The 27403-nt window shown below is 48.5% G+C and overlaps 1 protein-coding gene across 3 annotated transcripts in view; it reads right to left on the bottom strand.

Moving 5' to 3' along the window:
• Positions 1–27403, bottom strand: part of LOC138261973 (peroxisomal carnitine O-octanoyltransferase-like) — a 278490-nt gene that overhangs the window by 77993 nt on the left and 173094 nt on the right. For all 3 annotated transcript variants that reach the window (XM_069211574.1, XM_069211573.1, XM_069211575.1), the window contains exon 12: positions 13416–13546. In XM_069211574.1, coding sequence (XP_069067675.1) covers positions 13416–13546 — 131 coding nt within the window. The remainder of the gene's footprint in view (positions 1–13415; positions 13547–27403) is intronic.

The following is a 27403-nucleotide window of genomic DNA, read 5'->3' as shown; positions in this document are numbered from 1 at the left end:
TGCAGCAAAGCCTGACCCAAATAGACAGTAAGACTAACTCCCTCTCCTTCAGAATGGATAGAATGACGGAGAGGCTAGATAAGCATGCAGAAAGGCTAGACCAGTCGGAGAGGCGTATTTCTGATGTGGAGGATGGCCAGTCAACTATGTCCTCTGATCAGGCCAAGATCAACAAAGAACTGATGGCCCTGCAAGTGAAAGTAGATGACTTAGAGGCCAGATCCCCCAGGAATAACCTACACATAGTGGGCATAGCTGCTGGGTCGCAGCACGCATTCCAGTCTATTTGTGGTTGAAAGAGCATAGTTCGCTGGCGGCCCAGCCGCCCCCAGGCACCCCGCCGAGACCTATAATAGCAATATTACTGAGTTATAGAGACCAGGATGCTGCACTGTGACGAGCTAGAGAACTCAAAACCCTGCAACGTGAGGGGATGACGATTTTGCTTTATCTAGATTTTACACAACAAGTGCAAGAGGCAAAACGACAATTCATTCCAGGGAAGCAGCAGCTACGGGATTTACAACTGGAATACCGTATTCTATATCCGGCCAGGTTGCAGGTGATGGTGGATGGCAAGCCGCTCATCTTCACAGACCATAAACGTCTTTCCTGAAGCAGAGGATGGCTGGGGATGGGCAGAAACGGCAGAAACCCTCCCACGAGATGGCTGTGACTAGAATAGTTGTAACTGCAGTTGGAAAGAGGAAGAGGAGGCCTGCATATGATGGAAAGAGAGGCATGGGGCCGGTAACAAGGCACCCGGGATGAATGACAGTAGGACGTAGAATGATTTAGCAGTACATTAACTTTCGGCAGTGGTAAAGTATAATATGCTGCAAAAGAGACGGAAGGAGGTCTTATGGTGTAAGATACAAAGTACCTAGATATTTGACCACCACAATAAGGTAGGTGGCTGGCAACAGAGGGATGCTAAGTTCAGCTGGGCAACATCCACCCAAGCATGTGGATGTCAAGAGAGTGTTATTTTGGTTCATGGGTGGGTGGGGGTGGGATGTGTAATGGCGGACAGGCGGGTTGGGGCAATGCATGTTGTGGGTTGGGAGGAATTCACAAGGAGTTTTTCGTTACAAAGGTTGTCCTAGTAAAGCGATTGCAGACTCGCACACACAATATGGCAGGCATCGGGTTCTCTAAATTCTGTAGCTAATGGCAACTCACACTCCAGCATTAGACAGTAGTAAGGTTTTGGGTATAGTAAGAATGGTCACATGGAATGTTAGAGGCTTAAATGATGCCAGAAAGGTGCTAAAGATAGTGGCCTATCTACAGTGGCACAAAGTCGACCTAGCTCTTTTACAGGAAACTCACCTGGCGCTGGGTAGCGCCTTGCTTACCCCTAGGAGGATGCAGGGGCAAACTTTGGCTGCGGGGTTCACATCCCGTTCCAGGGGGGTATTGATATGGGCATCGAAGCACAGCGGTTTCTGCCTCCAGGAGATTGAAATGGACCCTAACGGCAGGTATATAGGGGCGCGCTGCAGTAAAGGGGCCTTCATGTTTCTCCTAATTGGGATTTATGAGCCTAATTTTGATGACCCACAATTTTACTATGATTTGGCAGCCAGGGCAGGCACCTGGGTGGGGCTCCCGCAGATATGGGGAAGTGTTTTCAATTGCACCTTTGACACTTTACTTGACAGTTCAGGGGCGCATATAGGAAACAAGCCTCGGCGGCCAGAGCGGTGACCATGGTGGCAGGTGAGTTGGGATTGAGATATGGCGATGCAGAAATCCTACTGGGGGGGTTCACTCATTACTCGACAGTACATGATTTACATACACAAATTGACCTCTGGCTCGTCTCCAAGAGCATGGCGGGTAGAATGCAGGTGGTGGACCTCTGGCCCAGAACATACTCCGATCATTCATCGGTCCCGCTGGAGATGACCGTGGGTCCCAGACAGATTCCCCCATTTACATGGAGATTTCCCCCATAGTGTGCATCCGTGGGATTACCATACCAAAACATGCAGGGTTCTGAGATCGATCTGGGGGCGTACTGCCTATTTGGAGAAAGAGCTTGCTCAGTTAGAGCGGGAACACCTGCCTACGACTGACAGACAGATTCTAGGTCGCATACGCACCAAGTTGGTGGAATTTCAGGACACAGCATTCACTGAGGATCAACATATGGGGAAATATGCAACAGACCATATCTAAAGGGAGGGTGAGAGACCAGGTGGCGGTACGGGTGAACATAGCACGTCCCAACAGAGAGAAAGACACAATTATGGCAATACAGGCTGAGGATGGTAGCAAGATCACATATCCAGAGCGAATAGTAAATAGGTTTTGCGAGTATTATGCGTCCCTCTCTACGTCTAAGATTGCCCTGAATCCGGATGCTGTGTTAGACTACCTCATGCACATAGCCAGGCGGGTTGACAGTGAGGTTTTACAAAGCTTTTCAGGACATATTGTTCCTGCATCTGAGGACAGTCTATGCAGAGATGGCGGATGCTGGGGCGATACCGCCCTCAATGCGAGAGGCGATGTTGATTGGGTTGCTGAAGCCTGGCAAACATCCAGCGCAATGCTCATCCTACCGTCCAATATCATTGATAAATGTAGACACCAAAATTAATGCTAAGATCCTGGCAGATCGATTGGCCATACTTTTACCTAAACTGATTAAACCGGAGCAATTGTGGTTTATCCCGGGCCGTAGTCTCACGGCTAACCTCCGCAGTGTTTGGGGCTATGCAGAATTTGAACCCAGAGACGAAAGCTGTTGTGGTCTTTCTAAATGCGGAGAAGGCCTTTAAATTGTGTGGCGTGGCACTTTATGACGCCGGTCCTGCGGAGGTTGGGAGTGGGGGACATTTTTCTACAAATAGTGACAACATTATATGAGACGCCTTTGGCCAGGCTCAGAGTTAATGGCTTGGTATCGGATGCATTCCACATTTCTAGGGGTACTAGGCAGGGATGTCCATTGTCGCCCCTGCTGTATGTGATAGTTGCGCAGCCGCTGGCATGTGTTGCAGGAATATCATGGTCATCGAGGCCTCGGGTTCCAGAAATATAATCTGGTGATCTCAGCGTATGCGGACGACACCTTACTATACATCCAAGACCCACATCGCAATGTAGCACAGATATTAAGAGAGATTATAAATTATAGTGCCCTTTCTGGTCTACAGATCAATTGGGACAAGTCCATTCTGTTCCCCCTGACACGAGTCACGATTCCAGTGGATGTGGACTCCCCCCTTAAGTGGGAAATGGGATCACTTTGGTATCTAGGAATCCGAGCCCACACCAAGCCTAAGATAGTAATATTGGATAATTATGAGGTTGCAATTAAAACGCTGGCGAGAGACATGGAGAGATGGATCAGGTTGTTGTTCTCGTTGGTGGGTCGAATAGCCCTCATGAAGATGGTGGTACTTCCGAGATTTTTATTACTCTTCCAGAGTATACCTATGTTGCTGCTGAGGGCGATTTTTGCAACCTTGAGGACCCTAATTATTAAGCTAGCCTGGGCAGGAAAGAAACCGAGAGTCAAATGGCTTAATACACCTGATTTAGAGACCTATTATAGGGTTGCTCATGCTACGTTTGCCCACACCTGGATACATGGTTCTCAGGACCTGCCATATTTAAAAATAGAGCGTGAGTTGGCGGCCCCTGGTCCCTTGCCTAGCAGGATATTTCACTCTCCTTCTCGATATGGAGAATTTGCTTCCCTGAATTCTACCGCAAAGGCCTGGCATAGCCTGATGAGACAACGAGGGCTCATCCTACTGTATTTCCCACATGTGCCTCTGGAGTGGTGTGCGTGATATGCGTTGTGGTGTGATAAAAATGTGGTGGAGGCCATGCATAAGTTACATATTAAGACACTGGGTGACTTTTTTCAAGAGGGTGGCATGTGCACATGGGCAATGATGGCAGAGCGGGTACATACACCAACCCCACTTCTGCAATATAATTTTTATAGAGCTAGGCATGCAATGAGCGCCATTGTGGGTGATGCACTGCAGGAACCACCAGACATACAGCCCCTCTCTATGATTATTACGGACACACAACCCCGCCGCGTAGTGTCTAAAACACTATGCGCATGCACAGAAGGCGCATGTGCATGAGCTGATAAAGGCCAGAATCGAATGGCAGAGAGGCTTGGAAATACAGCTAATGGGTGAACAGTGACAGTATTGCTGTTCAATGACCCGTATAATCTTGAATGGCAGGCACCGCCTGATACACTTTAAATACATAAATAGGGTATATGAGACACCCCTCAAACTTTATAAATACGGCGTGTGTACGGAGGCAGGTTTTTTCCATATGGCATGGTCCTGTCCAGGCATTCAGCGGTTCTGGGGTCAAGTATTTGCAGAACTAGAAGGTATAGAAGGGCACCAGCTGCAACGCGCGCCGCTCTTGGTGCTACTCGGCTGGGACAGGGAGGTGCGGAAGATGGTTCAGCGTTTGGTATCTATGGGACTGTTGCTGGCTAAGCATCATATAGCAATGCGCTGGGATCAGGGGTCATAGCCAACGATTGAGGAATGGCACAGGGACATGGTATATTGCAATACGCAAACAGATGCATATAACAAACTGGCTTCTCCAACCAGCCGACCTGCACAATATTGGGAAGCTTATAAGAAATACCTGATTGGCAAAGAAACGGGTGAACCGGAGTGTGGTGGGTCTGGAGATGTGGAGAATGATAAACCATAGGTGCTTGCTGTAACTGTCATATGGTTCCTGGGTGCCTACGGACAGCTGAGGCATACTGCTGGCTAAAGTTGGAGGGTAGAGGTGGAGATGGGGGAGGGTCCTACTTGAATGGCACTGCCATGGTTCGCATTTACTGCCATAGTGAGAGAAGATGCATATAATACAGTATTCAACATTTCAGATATGTAGAAATTGTACTGTGACACAATGCAATTGGGCTTTTTATTAGGATTGTGTTAAAAAGCATAAAAAAAAGAAATAAAAAAACTTAATTTACGTGATTAAGTGCCTGTGTAATTTACTACACATAGGAACGACTACACGGAAGGTCAAGACAAGGGTAACTGAACATATGAGCAACGTGAGGTGTGGGAAAACGATGACGAAGCTTACTGCACACTTTCCCGAGATGAAACACTCAGTGAAGGACCTGAAGTGGATTTTGATTGACAAACCATACATACCAAGCACCATGCAGGACACAAAACAATTCCTGTATAGACAAGAACAGTGATGGGTATACAGGCTGAGGAGCATTGAGAGGGGATCGAATGAAGATATCCCTTGGAACCACCCAAGTGGAATTTGAACTATCTTTGGCAGTACTAATGGAACCTACACAGGTATAAGGGCATCACCCCCAGTTAATTTACATTACTTTAAAAAGAGGAACATGAGAGTCGGATCTGTACCCACCACCTTGCTGGGCACAAAACAATGACTATTTAGACGAGAACAGCAATGGGTATACAGTTTGAGAAGCAATGAATAACTATATCCCTTGTAACGACCTGAATAGAATTTGAACTATCTTCGGCAGGATTCGGTAACTTCTGTATCCATAGTTTGGGACCATAATTTCAGTTGTAAACCCTTGCTCAGTCACCAACTCCCAAGTTCCGGTCAAAACTGATTTGCAAAGGGGGAGTGGTCACCTTTGGAACTTCACCTTAGGCAATCAGGTTGGTGGTTTCAGGGGAAATCGGCAGTGTTCCCTGGGACCACTGCATGCGCTCACTTGACTTTTCTAAAAGGAACTCAGGCTGCTAAAACAAGTTTTCCATTTTAGAATGCAATCACAGGGATGGTGTTCTGCAGCCCCTGCAGGCTACCATCCCTGTGATTGGAGCAAATTACAGGGGACTGCAAACTTTGACATGCCTAATGAATATTAATTAGGCAGGTCATTCTGTGACCCGCTGTGATTCGTTATTTTTTGAACTGGCCTATTAGTACATAGATTGGTTTGCAAAATAACAATTTATTTGCAAAAAGTCAGTATGTAATTTACAACTGCTTTTGTGACTACTTTCATAGCGCACACTTCTACTTTGATACCAAAGAATCTCCAGTTTGAAGCTCCTTATTAGTTTTTGTTTAGAAGGAGTACAGCTCAACTATTTGACATCAGGAAATATGTTTCTCTCCTAGGACAAAGTTATACCAATTCTTTTGTATCTTATTGGACCCACTGTTCTCCCTTATTACCTAGTTCCTCCTGGACAGAACCAGTTCTGTAGATGTGTTTTGTGTGTGGATGACCCTCTCCCACAGGAGCATGCAATCTTGTTCACATCAGAGGGTGATGATTAGAAGACAACATTTAGATTTGAGTATGAGCATTACGAATATCTGGTCATCTTATTCAGTCTGTGTAACACCCCTGCTGCCTCCAGGATACAGATTAGCACTGGACACATTCATTGTGGTGTAACTGGATGACATGTCTATCTTCTGTTTACAAGAACATTGGGAATGTGTCAAGGAAGAGGTTACAAGATTGTGAGAACATTCTCTTTATGCTAAAGCAGTGAAATCTCAGCAATCTCCTTCTTAGGATTTGAAATATTGATATTGACAACACCAAATTATAAGGCAGGTTAGAGCGGCCTCATCCTAGAAACATCAAAGAAATCCACAAGTTTTTAGATTTTCTCATTTTTACCAGCACTTTATTCAGGATTTTTCCATTCTAATTCGAACAATTGTCAACCTAAGTAAAAAAAGGAATCACATTTCCACGGGGAAAAGTACAGGAAGGAAAAGTTTCTTATCTGTAATCCTACTTCTCTTCCAGGAAACTCCTCATCAAAGTCATAAGTACTAAATTGTCCCCCCATATACACACACACAAAGTCTATCCAGTCTATTAAAAAAGCTAAAATGGCCAAACTGACTATATTTTCAATTAAAAAAATTATTTAATCAAATGAAATAGTCCCTACAATTAACTAGTGCCTTCACTCCAGCAGGAAGCGCTCTTCATATATTAGATGTCAAAAGGATTCTGAAATCCTATCTAGACATGACAAAACATATGAAGCAATTTGCCCAAATATTAGTAAATTGCTGTAAGGAATGGTTTGGTTACAAAGAAACAAACCATCTCCAGTTTGAAAGTTTCTTGCATTAAACTATGTTATCAGCTGCCCGTTTATGGAAGACCTAAGGCAACCTTAACTAGGGGATAGGCTGCCACCTTAATGTTTTTTAATAAATATCCCTGTAGCAGAGATATGTGAAGCTACTATGTGGAGCTCCATGTTTAATGTTTAGCAGACACTGTTTGGATTCAGACTCTTGGGCGGATGTTCAAGTAGTTCAGGCCTCCTTGAGGAATCAATATGGGTAGGGATGAATGGCAATTTCCTCTATTATGTGCTTTGTTCTAAAGAGATGGATTTGCTAGTGTAGTTAGTGCTTATGACTATTGATGGGAACCCCTTGGAAGAGAAGGAAAATGGACACACCTGTAATCCCAGTTCTCCTCTGGTCTCAAAGTTACAGGCAATCATCCTACCTCCTCAGGCAAGAAAGTTTACGGGTTTTCTTTCCTTTTGAACCCAGGAATTTTTTGTTGCTATAAAAAGAACTGACTAACCTGTCACCTGGGACATTATGAGACACAGGAGGAAGGGTACAGTGCCTGATTTTGCTCTCATGTATAATACAGACCATCAGCTAACATTACCATACATTTTCTTTCTTTTCCCTTTTACAAAACGTTTGTGAAAGATGTTTCTAGCTATTTGTTAATGTAGGAACTTTTTGGTTCAATTCAATACTATTTTAAAATGGAACATAAAAGAAAGTTGCCCATGTTAGCCTTTTTGATAGGCTGCAACAATTTGTTTGCTCTATTTAAGCACACTTTTCTTTTCAAAAGTATTGCGCAGGCATGCATATGAATAATTTTATACTTCCAAATTTGTGGGTAAAGTGCTCTGGGATCCTACATTTGGGCAATGCAACTCAGTGCTCTTGACTACTGATGAGCACCCCTCAGCATTAAAGAAAGCCCAGCTTCCCGTTTTATCAGCAACTGATGAACTCTCCTTTGCTCGTAGGGCAGAATTATCACTCAGACCCAAAACAGAATGTTTACCTCCAGTAGCATATCATTCCCAAACAGTGATCAGAACAGAATTCAACTATAGAATCTATGACAAGGAGTTGCTGGCTAGAAATCCGACTTCAGCTATTGACATAATTACCTAGAAAGGACCAAACATAAAATCACAGTGTGCAGAGATCATAGACCCTTATATTTAACATCTATAAATTGTGACAATACTCGTTATGATCGATGGTTACTCTTCTTTTCCCAATTCTATTATTACATTGTATAAAAGCCACCTTCAGATATTGACATCATTTCCTAGAAGGGACCAAACATAAAATCACAGTGTGGAGAGATCATAGACCCTTATATTTAACATCTATGAAATGTGACAATACTTGTTATGATTGATAGTTACTCTTTTTTTTCCCAATTCTGTTATTACATTGTATATCAACTGAGTCACAGACATAGAAAGGCAAACGCGTTATTAAGACGGCGGGCCTCTAATCAGTTAGCTATCTCCAAAGTACTCAAGCATCATTGGGATTTATTTTTAAAAACAAGTCATAAAAACTCAAGTGTTCATCAATCAGGCTCAGTGTTTACAATAGGAACTTCAGAGGCAGCAAAGAGGATGTTGGGTACACTGAGATGAGGCCTTGTACCTACTTAGTAAATCACTACAGAAACAGGTACTATGCTGGTGTGATTACCCACAGCTGCTCACCCAGGGAAGCCAAAATCACATGATTTAGTTGTAATTTTTGTGGCCAGGACTGAATATCACAGTCAAGAATTATGCACAACAATGTGAGACCGAGAGGAGGGATTGCCATCGTCCACTGGAACACCATCAGAATCGCAACCAACACCGAAGACACCCTCACCAGCGCCGAACACATGCACTTCCAAATCCACATCGACCCCAAGACCACCCTCAGAGGCACCCTCATCTACAGACCCCCCAGATCCTGGCCTCAGTTCAATGACTTCATTGCTGACATCACCAGCGCTCAAGCCCTAGCTTCTACAGATTACATCCTCCTCGGGGACCTGAACTTCCACCTCGAAAAACACCAATGACAGCAACTCGATCTCCCTGCTCGACAACCTCGCCAAATTTGGATTCACATCTCCCACCCATTCCGCCGGACGCAAGCTCGACCCCCATCTTCTCCGCCAGCAGACACATCACCTTCAGCCACACCACCGAACTCCACTGGACCGACCACTGCTGCGTACACTTTTAACTTCAATAAACCCACCACCCACAACCTCCTGCAACCGATCCCCTGCCGCAGCTGTAACGAGATCACCAATGACCGGCTGATCTCCACCCTTCCCTGAGCCCCACCAGCTGTCTCCCCCGACGCCGACTCAGCCATCCGCGACCTCAGGCAATGGATCGAAGACTGCGCCAACACTCTCGCCCGGTTCAAAAAACTCGCTCACAATCACACCATCAGTAAGGCCACCTGGTTCACCACCAACCTCCGGACCTCCAAACAGATCTGCCGCAAACTAGAGAGGAAGTGGCGCCAGGAAAAGACTCCAGCCACCCACTTAGCCCTCAAGAACGCAATCCGCAAGCACCATCAGCTCATCAGAGCCACCAAGAGATACTCCTTCAAGGAACGTATCGATAACAACGCGCACAACAGCAAAGAGCTCTTCAACATCGTAAAGGAACTCTCCAACCCCAGATCCAGCACCAACGATATCCCACCTTCACAAGACCTCTGCGACTCCCTCGCCACCTTTTTCCACTGCAAGCTCACCAACATCCACAACAGCTTCAACAACATGACCTCGCCAGCAGCCAACAACACCTCCGACTCATCGCCCCCCAACCACACCAAAGTCCTGCTCTCCTGGACACACATCAATGATGCCGACACCATCAGAGTAATGAACACCATTCATTCCGGCTCTCCATCTGACCCCTGCCTGCACTACACCTACAACAGAGCAAGCTCCATCATCGCCCCCCAACTCAGTTTGATCAATAGCTCCTTTGAGGCCGCCACCTTCCTGGAAAGCTGGAAGCACGCCAAGATCAACGCCTTACTCAAGAAACTCCAGGCGGACCACAAGGACCTCAAAAACTACTGGCCCATCTCTCTGCTTCCATTCCCGTTCCATTCCCATTCCATTCTTCGAGAAGATCGTCAACAGGCAACTGTCCCACCACCTGGAGGAACAAAACACTCTGGACCTGTCTCAATCCGGCTTTCGCAGCAATCACAGCACCGAGACCCCCCCTTATCGCTGCAACCGACGACATCCGGACCCTTCTGGGCCAAGGCGAAACAGCAGCCCTCATTCTCCTGGATCTCTCGGCCGCCTTTGACACCATCTGCCACCATAACCTGCGCACACGCCTCCACGACGCAGGGATCCGCGTCAAGGCCCCTGGTCTGGATCACCTCCTTCCTCACCAACAGAACAGAGAGTCCCGCCTCCCACCATTCCTATCTGAAGCCACCAAGACCATCTACGGCGTACCACAGGGCTCCTCCCTCAGCCCAATGTCACCGCTCGCCAAAATCATCCGATCTCACAACCTCAACATCATCTCTTACGCCGAAGACACCCAGATGATCCTCTTCCTCACCAAGGACCCAGCCACAGCCACAGCCAAAACCAACTTCCACGAGGGAATGAAGGCCGTAGCCAACTGGATGAAGAACAGTCGACTAAAGCTTAACTCAGATAAGACAGAGGTCCTCATCCTCGGCCCCACCCCCTCCACTTGGGACGCCTCCTGGTGGCCGCCTTCACTGGGAGCCGCACCAACGCCCACCAACCACGCCCGCAACCTGGGTTTCATCCTTGACTCATCGCTCTCCATGACCCAACAAGTCAACGCCATCTCGTCCTCCTGCTTCAACACCCTTCGCATGTTCCACAAAATCTACAGGTGGATCCCTATCGAAACCAGAGGGACGGTTACCCAGGCCCATGTCAGCAGCATACTGGACTATAGTAACGCTCTCTACGCAGGAACCACAGCAGCGCTCCAGAAAAGACTACAACGGATACAGAACGCCTCTGCACGCCTCATCCTCAACATCCCCCACTGCAGCCACATCACAGCCCACCTGAGAAACCTACACTGGCTTCCCATCAACAAAAGGATCACAGTCAAACTCCTAACCCACCCCCACAAAGCACTCCACAACGCCGGACCAGCATACCTCAACAATCGTCTCACCTTCTACACCCCGAAACGTCAGCTCCACTCTGCCAAACACGCCCTTGCCACTGTCCCACGCATCCACAGGACAACATCCGGCAGCAGATCCTTCTCCTACCTCACAGCCAAGACCTGGAACACCCTCCCCATCGACCTACGGCAGACCTAGGACCTACTGACCTTCAGGAGACTCCTCAAGACCTGGTTGTTAGAGCAGTAGCAGCTACCCACCCCTCAAAGCGCCTTGAGACCCTCACGGGTGAGTAGCGCGCTCTACAAATACACTGATTGATTGCCTGATCTAGATCTTGGCGGAGGGGAATGCTCTGTCACAAATGTGATGGATATCCTGTCCATTGTATTATGATCCCATTATATGCCAAGGAGATCGCAATATGGAGGACAGGATATCATCAAGGTTGTGACGGAGTATTCCATCTCCCAAGATCCAAAGCATGCCTAAAGTCTTGGGGATTTACTTCAACTAACCTGCTACCTAACCAACCGTGGCTGAATATTTCCATTCATTTTATAATAGACCTTCCAGGTGCACATAGAATTACCATTCTTTTGGGTGAAGTAGACTGTTTTTCTAAAATGGGGCGTTTTATTCGTTTGAAGTAACTTCCTACAGTGGTTGAACTAGCCTAGTTATTTTTGGAGCACATCTTCAACTTCCTGGCTTCATAGACAGTATAATCAAAGACAAGAGTTCACAATTCACATCACATTTCTGGGACTGAATTAATGAAAAGGTTGGCTACGGACCATTCTAAATCCAGTAGTTATCACCCACAGACCGACAGACAAACTGAGAGTCAATTAAGTGACAGTATTTGAGGTGCTTCCAGATGAATTCTGTCAAAGTGGTCTGGGCTGATATCTTTGGCGGAGTTTGCTTATACTCTTTCCTCATTTCATTAGGAACAACTCAATTTTATTGCAGTCATGCATTTCCCCCTTGCACATTACCCATAACAGCATATTCCTCAAAGATTACATAAGACTTGCACTTGTTACCTCACATAAAGGTTAGGAGGACTCTACAGAAACAATTAGGGAAGGCACAGTAAGCTTATAAACATTATGCTGACTTATACTGGCAGACACCCCATCCCTATCACCCAAGAGACTAGGTGTTGCTGTCTACTATTTTTGGGGTCTCATCTTACGTTTATAACCAGCTTGATAGGCTCTTTCATAATTCTAAGGTTAGTAGAGAAAGACTTAGTCAAATCAGTACTAACCACAAACTGGCAAATGCATCCTATTGTGCTCTAGAATTAAACCTCCTCCATTGGAGACAGGGGTTTCTCCACATCTACAATGACTGATGGCATATCTGAACATGAAGTAGAGTAAATTTTAAATTCTAAGATATGGCATGGTTACAAAACCTAGTGGCACTGAAGGATAAGATATTTCTGAACTGTCCTGAGAATCAGCTTCATTTGTGGATGCACTCTGCTTTGTCTGCTCTTTCCATTGACATTTCCCATTAAACCAAAACCTCCCAATGGGTAGGACAGTGTCAGAACTTCACAACAGGAGCGAGTAGGAAAGGGGTCACATATACAATTATGTACTTTAAGACCTGCTGAGACCCATGTTAAGCGATCACAACAGAGCCAGATCACTCCTTCCTTCACTCATAATATCACAAGCGTCAGACAGGGAATGGACTGGAGACTGTGGAAGACTGCACAACAGCATCTATAGAACAATATACTGTAACCACGTGGAGTTGAGAACTTCCTGGTCCAGAAGATCACAGTTGGATCAGCAGTAGCAGATGGGGATACATATCATGCCCTTTTGACTTCCTTCCCATATAGCATAAGAATCAGAAGTACTCCACTTTTTGCCTCACATACTACAGTCCAAACAACCAACCAAAAAGCTCAATCTAGTACACATAGTCTGATACTAATGAATCCATGAATTCTGTTGTTACCCTATAACATTTGCTTTGTGTGAGCCAACATAGGAATGGAAACACTGCTCAACTCCTCTACACATCTCCATGCTTCAGGAAAAAAATGAACTACACTAATGGGGCATACTTTATTTTGCCTACTCATGCCAAAAAAGTATCACATAGAATAAATGATTCAAAAGGGAAAGAGGGAATTGTGCCTCACCTTACACAAAATATCTTACCGTCCATGAAGCTTGTAAAAGGCCAACTGAAGAGCAAGTTGCACAAATGTATCAGGGTGCAGCTTCTTCTTCTTTACAAGTGCTTTGCCAAACGATGTGAATGCCCAGTTAATCAGCTGCACATCAGCTGCCTAGGTAATATAAAATACAAGTTACAAGAGTTTTAACAATAGCATATATGATTACAACTGTTTATCTAATAATTATACTAGAGAGCTCAGTTGCTTCATAGCTAGTTTTGGCTACGTAAATCACAAACCACGCACATACATAATACATACATCTCACTTTGGAGTTAATGTCCCTGCTCCCAAGCTTTTGAGCAAAAAATATCTAAAGTTATGTGCTGCCATAAAAAGTGACTGAGTAGCGAAATATCAACTCATCTGCATAAGGTCACAAAAAAAAACACTACATTTAGGGCAGGGAAAGATCGTTTTTTTTTTTAAAAAAATATTTTTATTGGTTTTATGTTTCAAGTATGCAATACAAACTACGATTATCAATAGCAGGATCACTTAAAGCATTATACAGTGTTTAACCGTTTAACAACAACCACAAACCCCCCCCCCATTGAATACATCTCGGAATCCTACCAATCCTACAGTATCATTTCTTGCTGCAATTGCCTGATGCTTGACGTGTGTGGACTATCTTTGGGGGTGTTCGCGAGTGCCCAGCGTGGACCAAGTGCTGCCGGGCCTATGTATTTTGCCTTCTGCCAGGGGCCCAGTTTAGGCTAGTGGGCGTGGGAGGCCCCAAGAGTGATACCACGCCCTGTGCATTGTTGGTGATCCTACATTAGAGAGCTGATGGGGCATGAATACAGGGGGAAGGGGGGGAGGGAGATATTGGAGCCGTTGTGGCTGACTACCCCGCCTCTATTATGGGAGACGTGGGGAGATTTCTATTGTGTGTGTTGCAGGTGTGTATTCACTGATTCATGGGGGCATATCGTCGTTTTTGGCTTCAAGTTTAGATACCAGGGTGTCCCAGGTGGAACAACCTGTGTGATACCGCCACTCGCGCGTCAGTTTCTTTAGTACCTGGTATTCGGTGCGGGCCCACCGCAGTATTAGGATGTACCAAGATTTACGATCAGGAGCACTGGAGGCTTTCCAATGCATCGCTATCAATCTCTTATACATTAAACATGCAAGGTCAACGAATTTGTGCAAGTGTTTCTGTTTTTTAGGTCTCTCCCTTAATCCCAGTAAACAAGACCCTGGGTCTGCTATCAGCACAAGCCCCGTTAACTCGGAGATCTCCCGTACCACCTCCAACCAGGCTGTTTGTATGTTGGGGCAGTCCCATACCATGTGGTAGAAGGATGCTGACGCTGCTTTGCATCTGGGGCATACTGGCTCAGAGCCAGGGAATATTCGCTTTAACCTGGCTGGGGATAAGTATGTTTGGTGCGTGTAATTAAATTGAGTGTACCTGAATCTTGGATTTCTTGAGACGCCCCGGGCGTGATACAAGGCTTTTGGCCAGTCCGCCTGTAGGATTGGGGCGGGAAGTACAGCGTTCCATCTCTCCCGGGCTTTCTCCGCTTGTGGCTCAGGAGATTTGTTTAGGATTTTGTACAGATTGGATACTATTTTTACTTGGTCATTATATTGTAAAAGATGGTGTATCACGGGGGAGACCGCTGGTTCCGAGGTGCCTGCCCCCCACATCTTTTTTATTGCGTGGCATATGGCGTGGTATGTCAGGAACTGGCCGGGGCCTATCTCCGTGAGGGCCTGAAGAGCCTCAAACGACATAAGCTTGCCATCCTCAAAGCAGTCGCCCACTGTCTGTATTCCCACCTCCATCCATGCCCGCGGCGCCCACATTGCAGCTGTAATCCCCCCCATTAGGTAGTCCAATGGTATGTGTGGGGAATAGGGGAGCGTGTCCGCTCCACTTTGCACGTATTTAGCCCAGCACGTGTGTGCCACCGCGAGCAGTGGGCTGACGTGTTCCGACTTAGGGTGTTTAGATGTCAGCCATCCTATCAAGGGGGTCCCCTTCAGCCAGGACTCCAAGCCCGTAGATTCTGCCTGCGCTGGCCTGTGGATCCAGTTTTGGACCCATTGCAGCTGTGCAGCTGCATAATAACGTTCGAAGTTGGGGGCTCCCAGCCCGCCCGCGTCTACCGGCCGTTGTAGCGTGGCCAGGGCCACACGTGCTCTGCCTCCTCCCCAAATGAGCTGCAACAGCACTGTGTTTAAGTTTCGGAAAAAGCTTTTGGGAACAGTTATCGGTAGGGCCGCAAAATAGTATAGGAGTCTGGGTAGGATCAACATGTTTGCGATCGCCACCTTGCCAGGCGGCGAGAGCGGGAGTTTGTTCCAGAACTGCAGTGAGCCTTTTATGGAGGTCAGCGCCCTCCCCAGGTTTCCATCTCTCAAGTCTTCTGTGTTGTGGTATAAGTTTATCCCGAGGTATTTGAACGTTTCCGGGCACCACTTTAGACGCCCTATCTGAGGAGCATCCTGATTCGTGGGTGACCGCCCTGCCAGAGGAAACGCGCACGACTTTTCCCAATTTACCACTAGGCCTGACAGGTCTCCAAACTCAGCCAGTAAGGATATCACTGAGGGAACGAGTGCACGGCCATTTCGGATATATATTAAGGCATCGTCTGCGTATAGCGAGATCGTGTGATAGAGCCCGTTCCTGGTTATTCCCCATTCGTGTTCCATAAGGCGTACTCTTGCCGCTAGAGGTTCCATTGCCATAGCAAACAGTAGCGGGGATAAGGGGCAGCCCTGCCTCGTACCCCGGAAAATCGAAAAGCTGTCGGAAATCACCCCACCCGTCTTCACCCTTGCGCTTGGGCTGGAGTACAATGTCCGGACCCAGCGGATATAGTTGGGACCAAATCCCATGCGGGCCTTTGTAGCCAAGAGGTAATCCCACTCGAGCGTATCGAAGGCTTTTTCGATATCTAATGAAAGCACTATTTCCTCTTGTGTGTCACAGGGAGTATCCCCCATTATGCCCAGTAGTCTGCAAATATTTAGAAAGGTGTTGCGCCTCGGAATGAAGCCATTTTGGTCTGTATGTATCAGTGAGTGCATGAGGGGGGCTAATCTGTTGGCTAGTATTTTGCCTAGTATTTTACAGTCTACGTTTAGAAGTGATAGTGGTCTATAGGATTTGACATCAGTGGGATCACGGTCTTTTTTAGGGAGTACCACTATCATAGCTTCTCTTTGGGATGCGGGCAGGCATTCATTAGTCCACGCCTCTGCAATCACCCTTAAAAGATGAGGTTTCAGGCAAGCTAGATGGGCTTTGTAATATTCCGACGGGAGGCCATCTGCGCCAGGCGCTTTATTTCTAGGCAGCTGTGCAAGGGCTAATTCTATTTCATCCATTGTCATGGGGGCTTCTATTTTTTCTCTGTCTATTTGTGATAATTGCGGCATTAGGGAGTCAGCGAGAAAGGCCTCAAGTTGTGGAGTAGTGCATGAGGTGCGTTTGGTGTATAAGTTTGAATAGTATTTCCTAAATGCCTCGTTTATCTCTGCCTGCGTGGTGGCCATAGCTTGAGCACCCACACGTATGGCCCCTATTGGAGATTGCTGTCTGTCCTCGCGGAGCAGCCAAGCTAACAATCTGCTTGATCTGTCCCCTTCTGTTTGCAGCCTCATTAAGTGATAGTTATAGTCATGGCAATTGAGTTTGCTATCGGCGTCTTTATATTTTGAGCCCCTCTCTTTTAGGACAGCATGAGGGATTTCTCCTAGTGCTACCGCTATTTCTGCTGCTCTGAGTTCCTTCTCTAGTTTGCCGATCTCCGCCTGCAAGGAGTGTCTCACTCCCCACGTGGAGGATATGCATACTCCGCGTACTACCACTTTATCGGCGTCCCACTCTGTCGCACGCGTTGTTGCAGACATGGCATTAATATCCCAATATTGGCTTATAGATTCTTTCAATGTTTCGGCGAATGCCTGGTCCTGAAGTGCTTCTGCTTGGAACCGCCAGGTGGGAATCGCCTGACGTGATCTACCCCAGTTCAGTGTTATTCTCAGTGGTGCGTGATCTGACAGAGCTTTTGCTAAATATTCCGACTCGCTGACCAGTGTCCCTATATCTCGGGTGCCCCATATTATATCTATTCTAGTGTGGGTGTTGTGTGGTGCTGAGTAGAATGAGTATTCCCTTTGCTTTGGGTGACCTAGTCGCCATATGTCGTGTAGACTCATTACGCTTGCCCAGTCTTGTAGGGGGCCTGTGGGTTTCCTATTTACTGGTGAGCTCGCTTGGGTACGGGATCTATCCAATATTGCAGATGGTGTGCTGTTGAAGTCACCGCCCCAGAGGGCCAGGGCCATGGGGTGAGACAATAATGTTGGAGTGAGGGTGCTGAGAAATCCCGTAGTACCACTGTTTGGAGCGTATATGCCAACCACTGCTATTTGCCTGCCATCTAGTCTGCCCTCCACTACTACGTACCTTCCGCCTTGGTCTATTTTATGTGCTGTTAATAAGAATGGGACTCCCGCCGCTATCCAGACCAGCACCCCTCTGGCATAGGCCGAGTTCGTTGTGCCTATCAGTAGGCCTCCCCATTTTGTGCGCAAGTCGCGTAAGTCCCCTTCTAGCATATGTGTCTCTTGTAATATGGCAATGTGCACTCCTAGTCGCTTTAGCCGTGCATATACTCTGGTCCGCTTGCTCAGTGCCCCCAGTCCCCTAACATTCCATGTCACTATGATATACTGGTTTTTATTGTTAATCCCGGGAGGCATCCTACGTAGTTTAGGGGATAAGTCTCTGCGCTTAAGATCTGGACTTTGGTGTTGGCCCACCTGGCCACTACCCTTCTACAGCTGCTATTTATTAGATATAGCAAGTGCAGCTGTTTATTTTGTGTTTTGAGTGATTCCGATACATGCATTACTGCTAAACTACAATCCCCAACTCCCCACGCTAGAACCCCATTGCTACCTACAACTAGCGTAACACTACTAAACCTAAACACACATAAACTGACCCATATCCGGTTGGATTTGCATATTGGGATACTCATAACTTCCAGATGTGGCTCTTACAAGGGGCACACATCTTTCTGCAGACTTAGTCTGCTTATAACATTAGGCGCCCCCCGGGACGTAAGACCGCTCTCCCCAACGCCGCCCGCCGCCCGCAGTCTATCCCCCGCGCAACCCCTATAACTTAGCTTTGCTATTATATCAAAGATACACAATGCCTGGGGAACGTTCACTCCGGTCTACAGCAGCGCCTCAGAGTCTCTGGAGGTCTTCGAACTTCGAGCATTTTTGTAGCCAACGGGCCAGCGGAGTAGGCATATGCGACTTAAAGTTCGTCTGCGGACCTGGGGGTGACCCTTGACCCGTCCAGCTCTCCGGTTAATGTAGCTGTGGAACTGGCCGTGTCGGATTCCGAGCCCTGCTCTGGAGGTGTCCTGACAGTTGCAAGGTTGCTTTGCATGTGTAGAGGCGTCTCTTTCAGCACTCTTGCTCTTTCTTCTGCCGCCTGCCAGTCATTGGGCTGGCCCCTAGCGCGTCTCTTGGATCGCTTCCTTGAAGCAGAAGTTTGCCATTCCTCATCCACTTCCGCCTCTTCCCGCGGGCGAGCTAGGCCCTTGGCATGCAGCCATGTCCAAGCATCTTCAGGATTGGTGAATATATGGATGCGGTCCTCCGTCACTACCCGTAGTTTCGCCGGGAAGAGCAAGGCATATTTTATGTTGTGTTCTCGCAAGCGTTGTTTGATTTTAACGTAGGAGTTGCGTTGGTTCTGCACCTCCTGAGTGTAGTCTGGGTATGCGTTAATAGTCGAGTCTTCGTACTTGAAAGGGCCTTTATTGCGAAATTGTTGAAGTATTGCATCCCGGTCTCTATGATTCAGGAATCTGGCGATCAGCGGTCTGGCTGGCTGACCAGGAGCCGGGGGTCTGCCCGGAATTCTATATGCCCTTTCTACAGAGAAGAACTTGGATGGAGCCCCATTTAACACATTCTTGATTAGCCACTGCTCCAGGGCGATTTCCGATTCTGTTTGCCGCATGCTTTCTGGGAAACCCAAAAATCGTACGTTATTGCGGCGCGCCCTGCTCTCCATTTCTTCCGATCTCCTCCAGAGCACTTTCAGTTCCGCGTCCATGCGCTGAATCTGTTTTTGGTTACCTTGGGCCATTGGGGTTAATTCGGATATTTCGTCCTCAGTTGTTTTCACTCGCTCAGCTAAATTACGATGGTCTACGCGCAGGAGATTTAAGTCTTGTGCAACTGCGTCAATTCTGTGTTCTAGCGATGATTTAGTGTCCATAATCGCCTGTAATACTTTCTCAAACTGAGCAGAGTGCAATATGAGGGTGTTTTCCAGTGACTGTAGGGACGGGCTGGGCTGCTGGTCTATAGGTGTTGATCCATGGGTGCTACGGTCCTGGTTCTTAGCGGACTTGGCTCTGCCGGCCATTTTGGCTGTCCCTGGATTACCTTGCGTGCAATTGTTTCACACTGTTGGGCGCTTTCGATTAACTACTTAGCCTTTTGTTTTATGTCCCCGATATGGTGTGAGCGTTGGCGCTGGGAGTGTGAGAGTAACCGACAGGAGCGAGAAAGAGATATTTCTGTCGTTGCGTGAGCGGTGTCTGTGGCGGCGTGGTCAGTGGTAGACGCCACCGCCGCCGAGCCCCACAGGGCAGCGCAACCCGGTAAGCTCGACAAAGGGAGCCGATGCCCGGGACCACGGGCAGCCACTGCGCCGGCGAGTTAGATGCTTGCTGTTCATGTACAGTCCGTGGGGCCAGGCGCGCGCCAGACGACGGCGCCGTGCGAGTTACTTAGGCAGAGTCTGCAAAGGTCTGCGGCACGCACTGGGCATAAGCCCTCCGGCGCTGCTTGCCTCCACTATAAGGGGCACAGGACTGTTGTGGGGCCGAAAATTCAGGGGGGGGGGGAGGGGGGTGCCCAGGCGTTCAATAATGACCCGGCCACGTAGATGAAGCTACCCCCTCCAGCTCACCCCCCCTTACCGCAATACACTGTCCTGTAGATGTGATCCTTCACTTCCCTGCAGTCCTCCAGCCGTTGTGTTTTTTCTTTTTTCTCATTTTTTTTTTTTTTTTATTGATCCAGGGCAGGAGTGCCCTTACTGCCCAACGAGATGAGCCCCTCCTGGGCCGCCGCAGGGATTCCTTAAATGCCGCCTCGATGACCTGTTGCCCTGATCCCACAGCTCCTGCTCCCACCCCGCGCCGGCCGACCGCTGCGAGGGCTCAAGGCGCCGCCCCCGGGTCCCGGGCAGCAATGTACCAGGCCCGGTCGGCGGCCCGAAGTCAATATACGCGACCGCGGTGCTACGGCACTCGCGATCGCTCCAGAAGCAGGGCGGCGCCGGCCACGCAAAAAATGAAGGCGCGGGTAGAGCCGCCGTAGCGACTCCACCCGATCGCCTTGTTCAGGGCGAGTCGTTCCTGGCCGGTCTCCGGCTCCGAACTCCTGACGGGCCCGAGCCCGGCCCCCAGCGAGAGCGCCGGACCGTCCCGGTCTGACCCCCGCCTCGAGCGCGGTCGCGAGGCCCCGAGGGGCGCCTTTCAGGATGGTTTAGGTGAAGCCCGGGACGGAGCGCTCAGTTCAAGCGACCGTCCCGGACGCCATTTTAGCTCCTCCCCCGGCAGGGAGAGATAGTTAATTGCACGCTATCTCTGACCGCTGGAAGGCTTTAGAAAAGTGTTTAAATCAAGTTAATAATGCGTCAGAGATCTTCTGGCACCTTTGCACAAATAGCAGTCAAGAGGTAGGGGCTTAACAAGGCAAACTGAAAAAATACAACATTATGCCATGACTGTCACTTCGATACTCAGAAAGTGTAGACAGGGTGAGTGATATTCTCACACCACTGCTGTGAGCCAGAGTCCATGCCCATCTCCCTAAAAATAATATTCTTCACACAAGGTGAAAATTACAGTTGATAACAGCATTATGAGATCAGGAGTCATAATGCAATAATTTAAGACATACAGGAATTGCTCCCCATCTAATAAAGAAGGTATTCCATAAGTACTGTTACTTCTGAAAGAGGAAAATGTATGCAGCTTAATAAAGTGATGTGAGCATTCTATGTCAGGACCAGAGACAAGAATTAGCCTTTACTTCTTTCGCTTTAATCAGTAACAGCCATATTCAAATTTTATGATAAACTACAAATCCCAAGAACCCTTTGAAATGGAACAGACAAAACATCCAATCAAACATAGGCATTAGTCCATGACCAATCAGGACCCAGTAGAGACCCATATAGTCCATTATCCCTGTTGTCCCAGCCTCTTTAATCGCTGCTCGCAGCCAAAGCTAAGTTATGTTTCTTGTTTCCTTTCATGAGAAATAGGTGTGCGTGTAATTTCTATCAATATGGCCAGTGTGTGCGTGACAAGAGTTTGGATATTGGAATTGACTGCATAACATTCAGCTGACTGTTTAGTGCGGCTCCTAACTGTGGTGCAGTCTTCCACCTGCTAAGTGGCGCCTTGATACAGTGCGATGTTCAGCCTCGACACATGACTTTTGACTTCTCCCATCAGTGAGGTTGGAGTTGAGCACTCTGTCGCCTTGAGAGAGACACCCCACAGAGCTTGGGGTCTGTAAAACTGCTTCTGACTTGTTGGATGTTCTGTTTCATCATGATCTGTAGTGCAAGTACTTACGCCCGCAGGCCAGTATTGACAGTGGCTGTGCCACAGATTGTCTTCTGTGATCAGATTTTCCCCATGATCCCTGTGATCTTGTCTGCACCTGGGAGTGAGTGTCCATTGGCTTTGAACCTTATAGTGTGGCTTGGCCCATGTGGATAACCCTTGGCAGGACCGTCAGCCCCATTTTGCAGCTTGCCTGCCAAAACTCATCTGGGGTCATAAATTCAGCAGTGCTTGACTGTTTATTCTGGTGTTCACTCTGTGAAATAGCACAATGCTGCCTCATTCCCTACTTGTGCCTAATTTTAAGCACACGTGGAGACTTCCAAGGATCAGCAGTTGTAAGGGGACCCCTTAGAGCTCCTGCCTTGGATAAGTTTTATGAGGCAGTAGACGTCTCATTTTAACGGGCAGTTGTTGACACCATGGGCACCTTGGAACAGCACCTGGCAGATCAAATTGCACATGCCTTCACCCCTATCACTAATCCCTGTGGCGAGCCCGCTGCACCCTCTGGGACCACAGGCACCTCCCATCCTGCCCCATATCCAGACCCTGTGCCTGCCAAGCCTCCTCGTGAGGATGGCATTGACCATTATATTTTTGCTCACCTTAAGCATGCTTTCTTGGCTAAACCACCCCCCTTCTGCCCCAATTCTGTGTCCCACTGATCTAGCCTTGGAATCCTCACACCTTATTTCCCCAACCCCAAAGATGATGAGTTCCCTGTGGGTTCAGCTGAGGAGGTGGGCCCCTTCTGCCGGCCCTGCAGCCCAGGACCAGGGCTCAGATATGTTTGACCCCGATGGCATCCTTCACCCCCGGGTCTTCTGAGTGGTCCCAGCAGAAAAGGTAGCCAGCTGTGTGGGGGAGCACCTTAAAAAGCTCCTGGAGAAAGAAGCCCACAGACGCCTTTGGGCCGAATGTCCATGCCCTGCCTTGGAGGGTAGAGTTGCTCTGAGTCCTGACATTGACCCCAGAATGACCACCTTCCTGGCAAAATTCATAAAAGATACAAAAAAGGGCATAAACCGATTCCGGAGTGCTTGCCAGGACAAGCCTTTGGATACTATCAGTCCCTTTAACAAGATCCTCATATATGGCTAAAGATGCCAAGACCACCGGTGCCCTTATTTCGCTGGAGGCCATTCAGGGTGGGCACAGCGTGCTATCCTCTTCTTACATAACATCAATTGACGGTTGCCCACAGAACGCAACTGCCCCCAGATGATTAAGGTGGACCAGAAATTCGGGGACCTTGCAACCTAGGAATCGGGGTCTATTGCCCAAGAAGGTCTATATGGAGAACCCTTTATCAAAGAGCTGGGCAAGTTAATGAACACCTTCCCCTCCCTAAACAAGCCCCAGTCCTCCATAAAGGTGGTCTTTAACCCTGAGGTTCTGCAAGGGGCTGGTTGTGGCAGGGGCTGCTCGGCCAACCGTACACTTTCTCAATACCCTTCCAGAAGCCAAAGCAAAAGGCGAGGTTCCTTTCAGGACCAGACCAGATTTGCCAACTTCGACATCCCCAGACGGCAACCCTTCCAGGGCAGAGGATTTAGAGGGTGCTTCGCTTCCTCCAGCTCTGGGGAGCGTTCATAATTTCTGTCTTATTAAAGTGGGGGGCAGACTGGAGGTTTTTCTCCAGGCCTGGAGATCCATTACAGCAGACGCTTGGGTTATACAAACTGTCTAAGGGTTCCAAATGGAATTCTATGGCATCCCTCAGCAAGAGTCATGGCCTTGTCCCCTTCAGTTTCACTAGGCGGTCGCACATCCTGTGGGTTCATCAGCAATTTATTTCTGTTGGACAAAAGCGACAAACGACAACGCCTAGTCATCAACTTATGAGAATTCAACAAATGGCTAGTCTACTGCCATTTCATGATGGAGGGGATCCACCGCTTCAGAGACGTGCTACATCCATCAGACTGGAGGAATTTGGAGCTCAAAGACGTGTACCTATCGATTCCAATTTTCCCCTGCATTGAAGGTTCCTCCAGTTTGTTTGGCGCCAACAAACTTTTGAATTTTCAACTCTGCCCTTTGGGCTCTTCTTCCCCCCCCCAACCCCGGGTGCTTCACAAAGGTTCTTAAAGTAGTTGTGGAGCAGCAAAGGGTGCAGGGGATACGCCTTATAAGAACCACAGGTTCAAATTCTACATGTAATATCTAATTTGAAAGGTATTGCAGGTAAGTACTTTAGGAACTTTGCAGAATTACAGTAGCATATATACTTTTTACATAAAACACATTTAGCTGTTTTAAAAGTGGACACAGTGCAATTTTCACAGTTCCTGGGGGAGGTAAAGTAATGTTAGTTTTTGCAGGTAAGTAAACCACCTACGGGGGTAAGATGAGGGTCCAAGGTAGCCCACCGTTGGGGGTTCAGAGCAACCCCAAAGTCACCACACCAGCAGCTCAGGGCCGGTCAGGTGCAGAGTTCAAAGTGGTGCCCAAAACGCATAGGCTTCAATGGAGAGAAGGGGGTGCCCCGGTTCCAATCTGCCAGCAGGTAAGTACCCGTGTCTTCGGAGGGCAGACCAGGGGGGTTTTGTAGAGCACCGGGGGGGACACAAGTCAGCACAGAAAGTACACACTCAGCAGCGCGGGGGCGGCCGGGTGCAGTGTGCAAACAAGCGTCGGGTTCGCAATGTAAATCAATGGGAGACCAAGGGGTCTCTTCAGCGATGCAGGCAGGCAAGGGGGGGCTCCTCGGGTAGCCACCACCTAGGCAAGGGAGAGGGCCTCCTGGGGGTCACTCCTGCACTGGAGTTCCGATCCTTCAGGTGCTTGGGGCTGCGGGTGCAGGGTCTTTTCCAGCCGTCGGGATTTTAAAGTCAGGCAGTCGCGGTCAGGGGGAGCCTGTGGATTCCCTCTGCAGGCGTCGCTGTGGGGGCTTAGGGGGGACATCTTTGGTTACTCACAGTCTCGGAGTCGCCGGAGGGTCCTCCCTGAGGTGTTAGTTCTCCACCAGTCGAGTCGGGGTCGCCGGGTGCAGTGTTGCAAGTCTCACGCTTCTTGCGGGGATTGCAGGGGTCTTTAAATCTGCTCCTCTGAAACAAAGTTGCAGTCTTTTTGGAACAGGGCCGCTGTCCTCGGGAGTTTGTTATTTCTCTTGAAGCCGGGCAGTCCTCTGAGGATTCAGAGGTCGCTGGTCCTGGGGAAAGCGTCGCTGGAGCAGGGTTCTTTAGAAGGCAGGAGACAGGCCGGTAGGACTGGGGCCAAAGCAGTTGGTGTCTTCTTTTCTTCTTCTGCAGGGGTACTTCAGCTCAGCAGTCCTCTTCTTCTTGTAGTTGCAGGAATCTAAATTCTTAGGTTCAGGGGAGCCCTTAAATACTAAATTTAAGGGCGTGTTTAGGTCTGGGGGGTTAGTAGCCAATGGCTACTAGCCCTGAGGGTGGGTACACCCTCTTTGTGCCTCCTCCCAAGGGGAGGGGGTCACATTCCTATCCCTATTGGGGGAATCCTCCATCTGCAAGATAGAGGATTTCTAAAAGTTAGAGTCACTTCAGCTCAGGATACCTTAGGGGCTGTCCTGACTGGCCAGTGACTCCTCCTTGTTATTCTCATTATCTCCTCCGGCCTTGCCGCCAAAAGTGGGGCCGTGGCCGGAGGGGGCGGGGAACACCACTAGCTGGAGTGCCCTGCGGTGCTGGAACAAAGGGGGTAAGCCTTTGAGGCTCACCGCCAGGTGTTACAGCTCCTGCCTGGGGGAGGTGATAGCATCTCCACCCAGTGCAGGCTTTGTTACAGGCCACAGAGTGACAAAGGCACTCTCCCCATGTGGCCAGCAACATGTCTCGAGTGTGGCAGGCTGCTAGAACCAGTCAGCCTACACGGGTAGTTGGTTTAAGTTTCAGGAGGCACCTCTACGGTACCCTCTGGGGTGTATTTTACAATAAAATGTACACTGGCATCAGTGTGCATTTATTGTGCTGAGAAGTTTGATACCAAACTTCCCAGTTTTCAGGGTAGCCATTATGGTGCTGTGGAGTTCGTGTTTGACAGACTCCCAGACCATATACTCTTATGGCTACCCTGCACTTACAATGTCTAAGGTTTTGCTTAGACACTGTAGGGGCACAGTGCTCATGCACTGGTGCCCTCACCTATGGTATAGTGCACCCTGCCTTAGGGCTGTAAGGCCTGCTAGAGGGGTGACTTATCTATACTGCATAGGCAGTGTGAGGTTGGCATGGCACCCTGAGGGGAGTGCCATGTCGACTGACTCGTTTTGTTCTCACCAGCACACACAAGCTGGCAAGCAGTGTGTCTGTGCTGAGTGAGGGGTCCCCAGGGTGGCATAATCTATGCTGCAGCCCTTAGAGACCTTCCCTGGCATCAGGGCCCTTGGTACCAGGGGTACCAGTTACAAGGGACTTACCTGGATGCCAGGGTGTGCCAATTGTGTAAACCAAAAGTACAGGTTAGGGAAAGAACACTGGTACTGGGGCCTGGTTAGCAGGCCTCAGCACACTTTCAAATCAAAACATAGCATCAGCAAAGGCAAAAAGTCAGGGGGTAACCATGCCAGGGAGGCATTTCCTTACACAACCCCCCCCCCACCCCCCCAAATGAAAGAGGATGAGACTAACCTTTCCCAAGAGAGTCTTCATTTTCTAAGTGGAAGAACCTGGAAAGGCCATCTGCATTGGCATGGGCAGTCCCAGGTCTGTGTTCCACTATAAAGTCCATTCCCTGTAGGGAGATGGACCACCTCAACAGTTTTGGATTTTCACCTTTCATTTGCATCAGCCATCTGAGAGGTCTGTGGTCAGTTTGAACTAGGAAGTGAGTACCAAAGAGGTATGGTCTCAGCTTCTTCAGGGACCAAACCACAGCAAAGGCCTCCCTCTCAATGGCACTCCAACGCTGCTCCCTGGGGAGTAACCTCCTGCTAATGAAAGCAACAGGCTGGTCAAGGCCATCATCATTTGTTTGGGACAAAACTGCCCCTATCCCATGTTCAGAGGCATCTGTCTGCACAATGAACTGCTTGGAGTAATCTGGAGCTTTCAGAACTGGTGCTGTGCACATTGCTTGTTTCAGGGTGTCAAAGGCCTGTTGGCATTCTACAGTCCAGTTTACCTTCTTGGGCATTTTCTTGGAGGTGAGTTCTGTGAGGGCTGTCACAATGGATCAATATCCCTTCACAAACCTCCAATAGTACCCAGTCAAGCCAAGGAATGCCCTGACTTGAGTCTGGGTTTTTGGAGCTGCCCAGTCCAGAATAGTCTGGATCTTAGGCTGGAGTGGCTGAACTTGGCCTCCACCTACAAGGTGTCCCAAGTAAACCACAGTTCCCTGCCCTATCTGGCATTTGGAT

Source organism: Pleurodeles waltl, chromosome 10, assembly GCF_031143425.1.
Source record: "Pleurodeles waltl isolate 20211129_DDA chromosome 10, aPleWal1.hap1.20221129, whole genome shotgun sequence".
Lineage (NCBI taxonomy): Eukaryota > Metazoa > Chordata > Amphibia > Caudata > Salamandridae > Pleurodeles > Pleurodeles waltl.
Note: the sequence above shows the minus strand (reverse complement) of the source record. Positions and strands in the feature narration are given on the sequence as shown.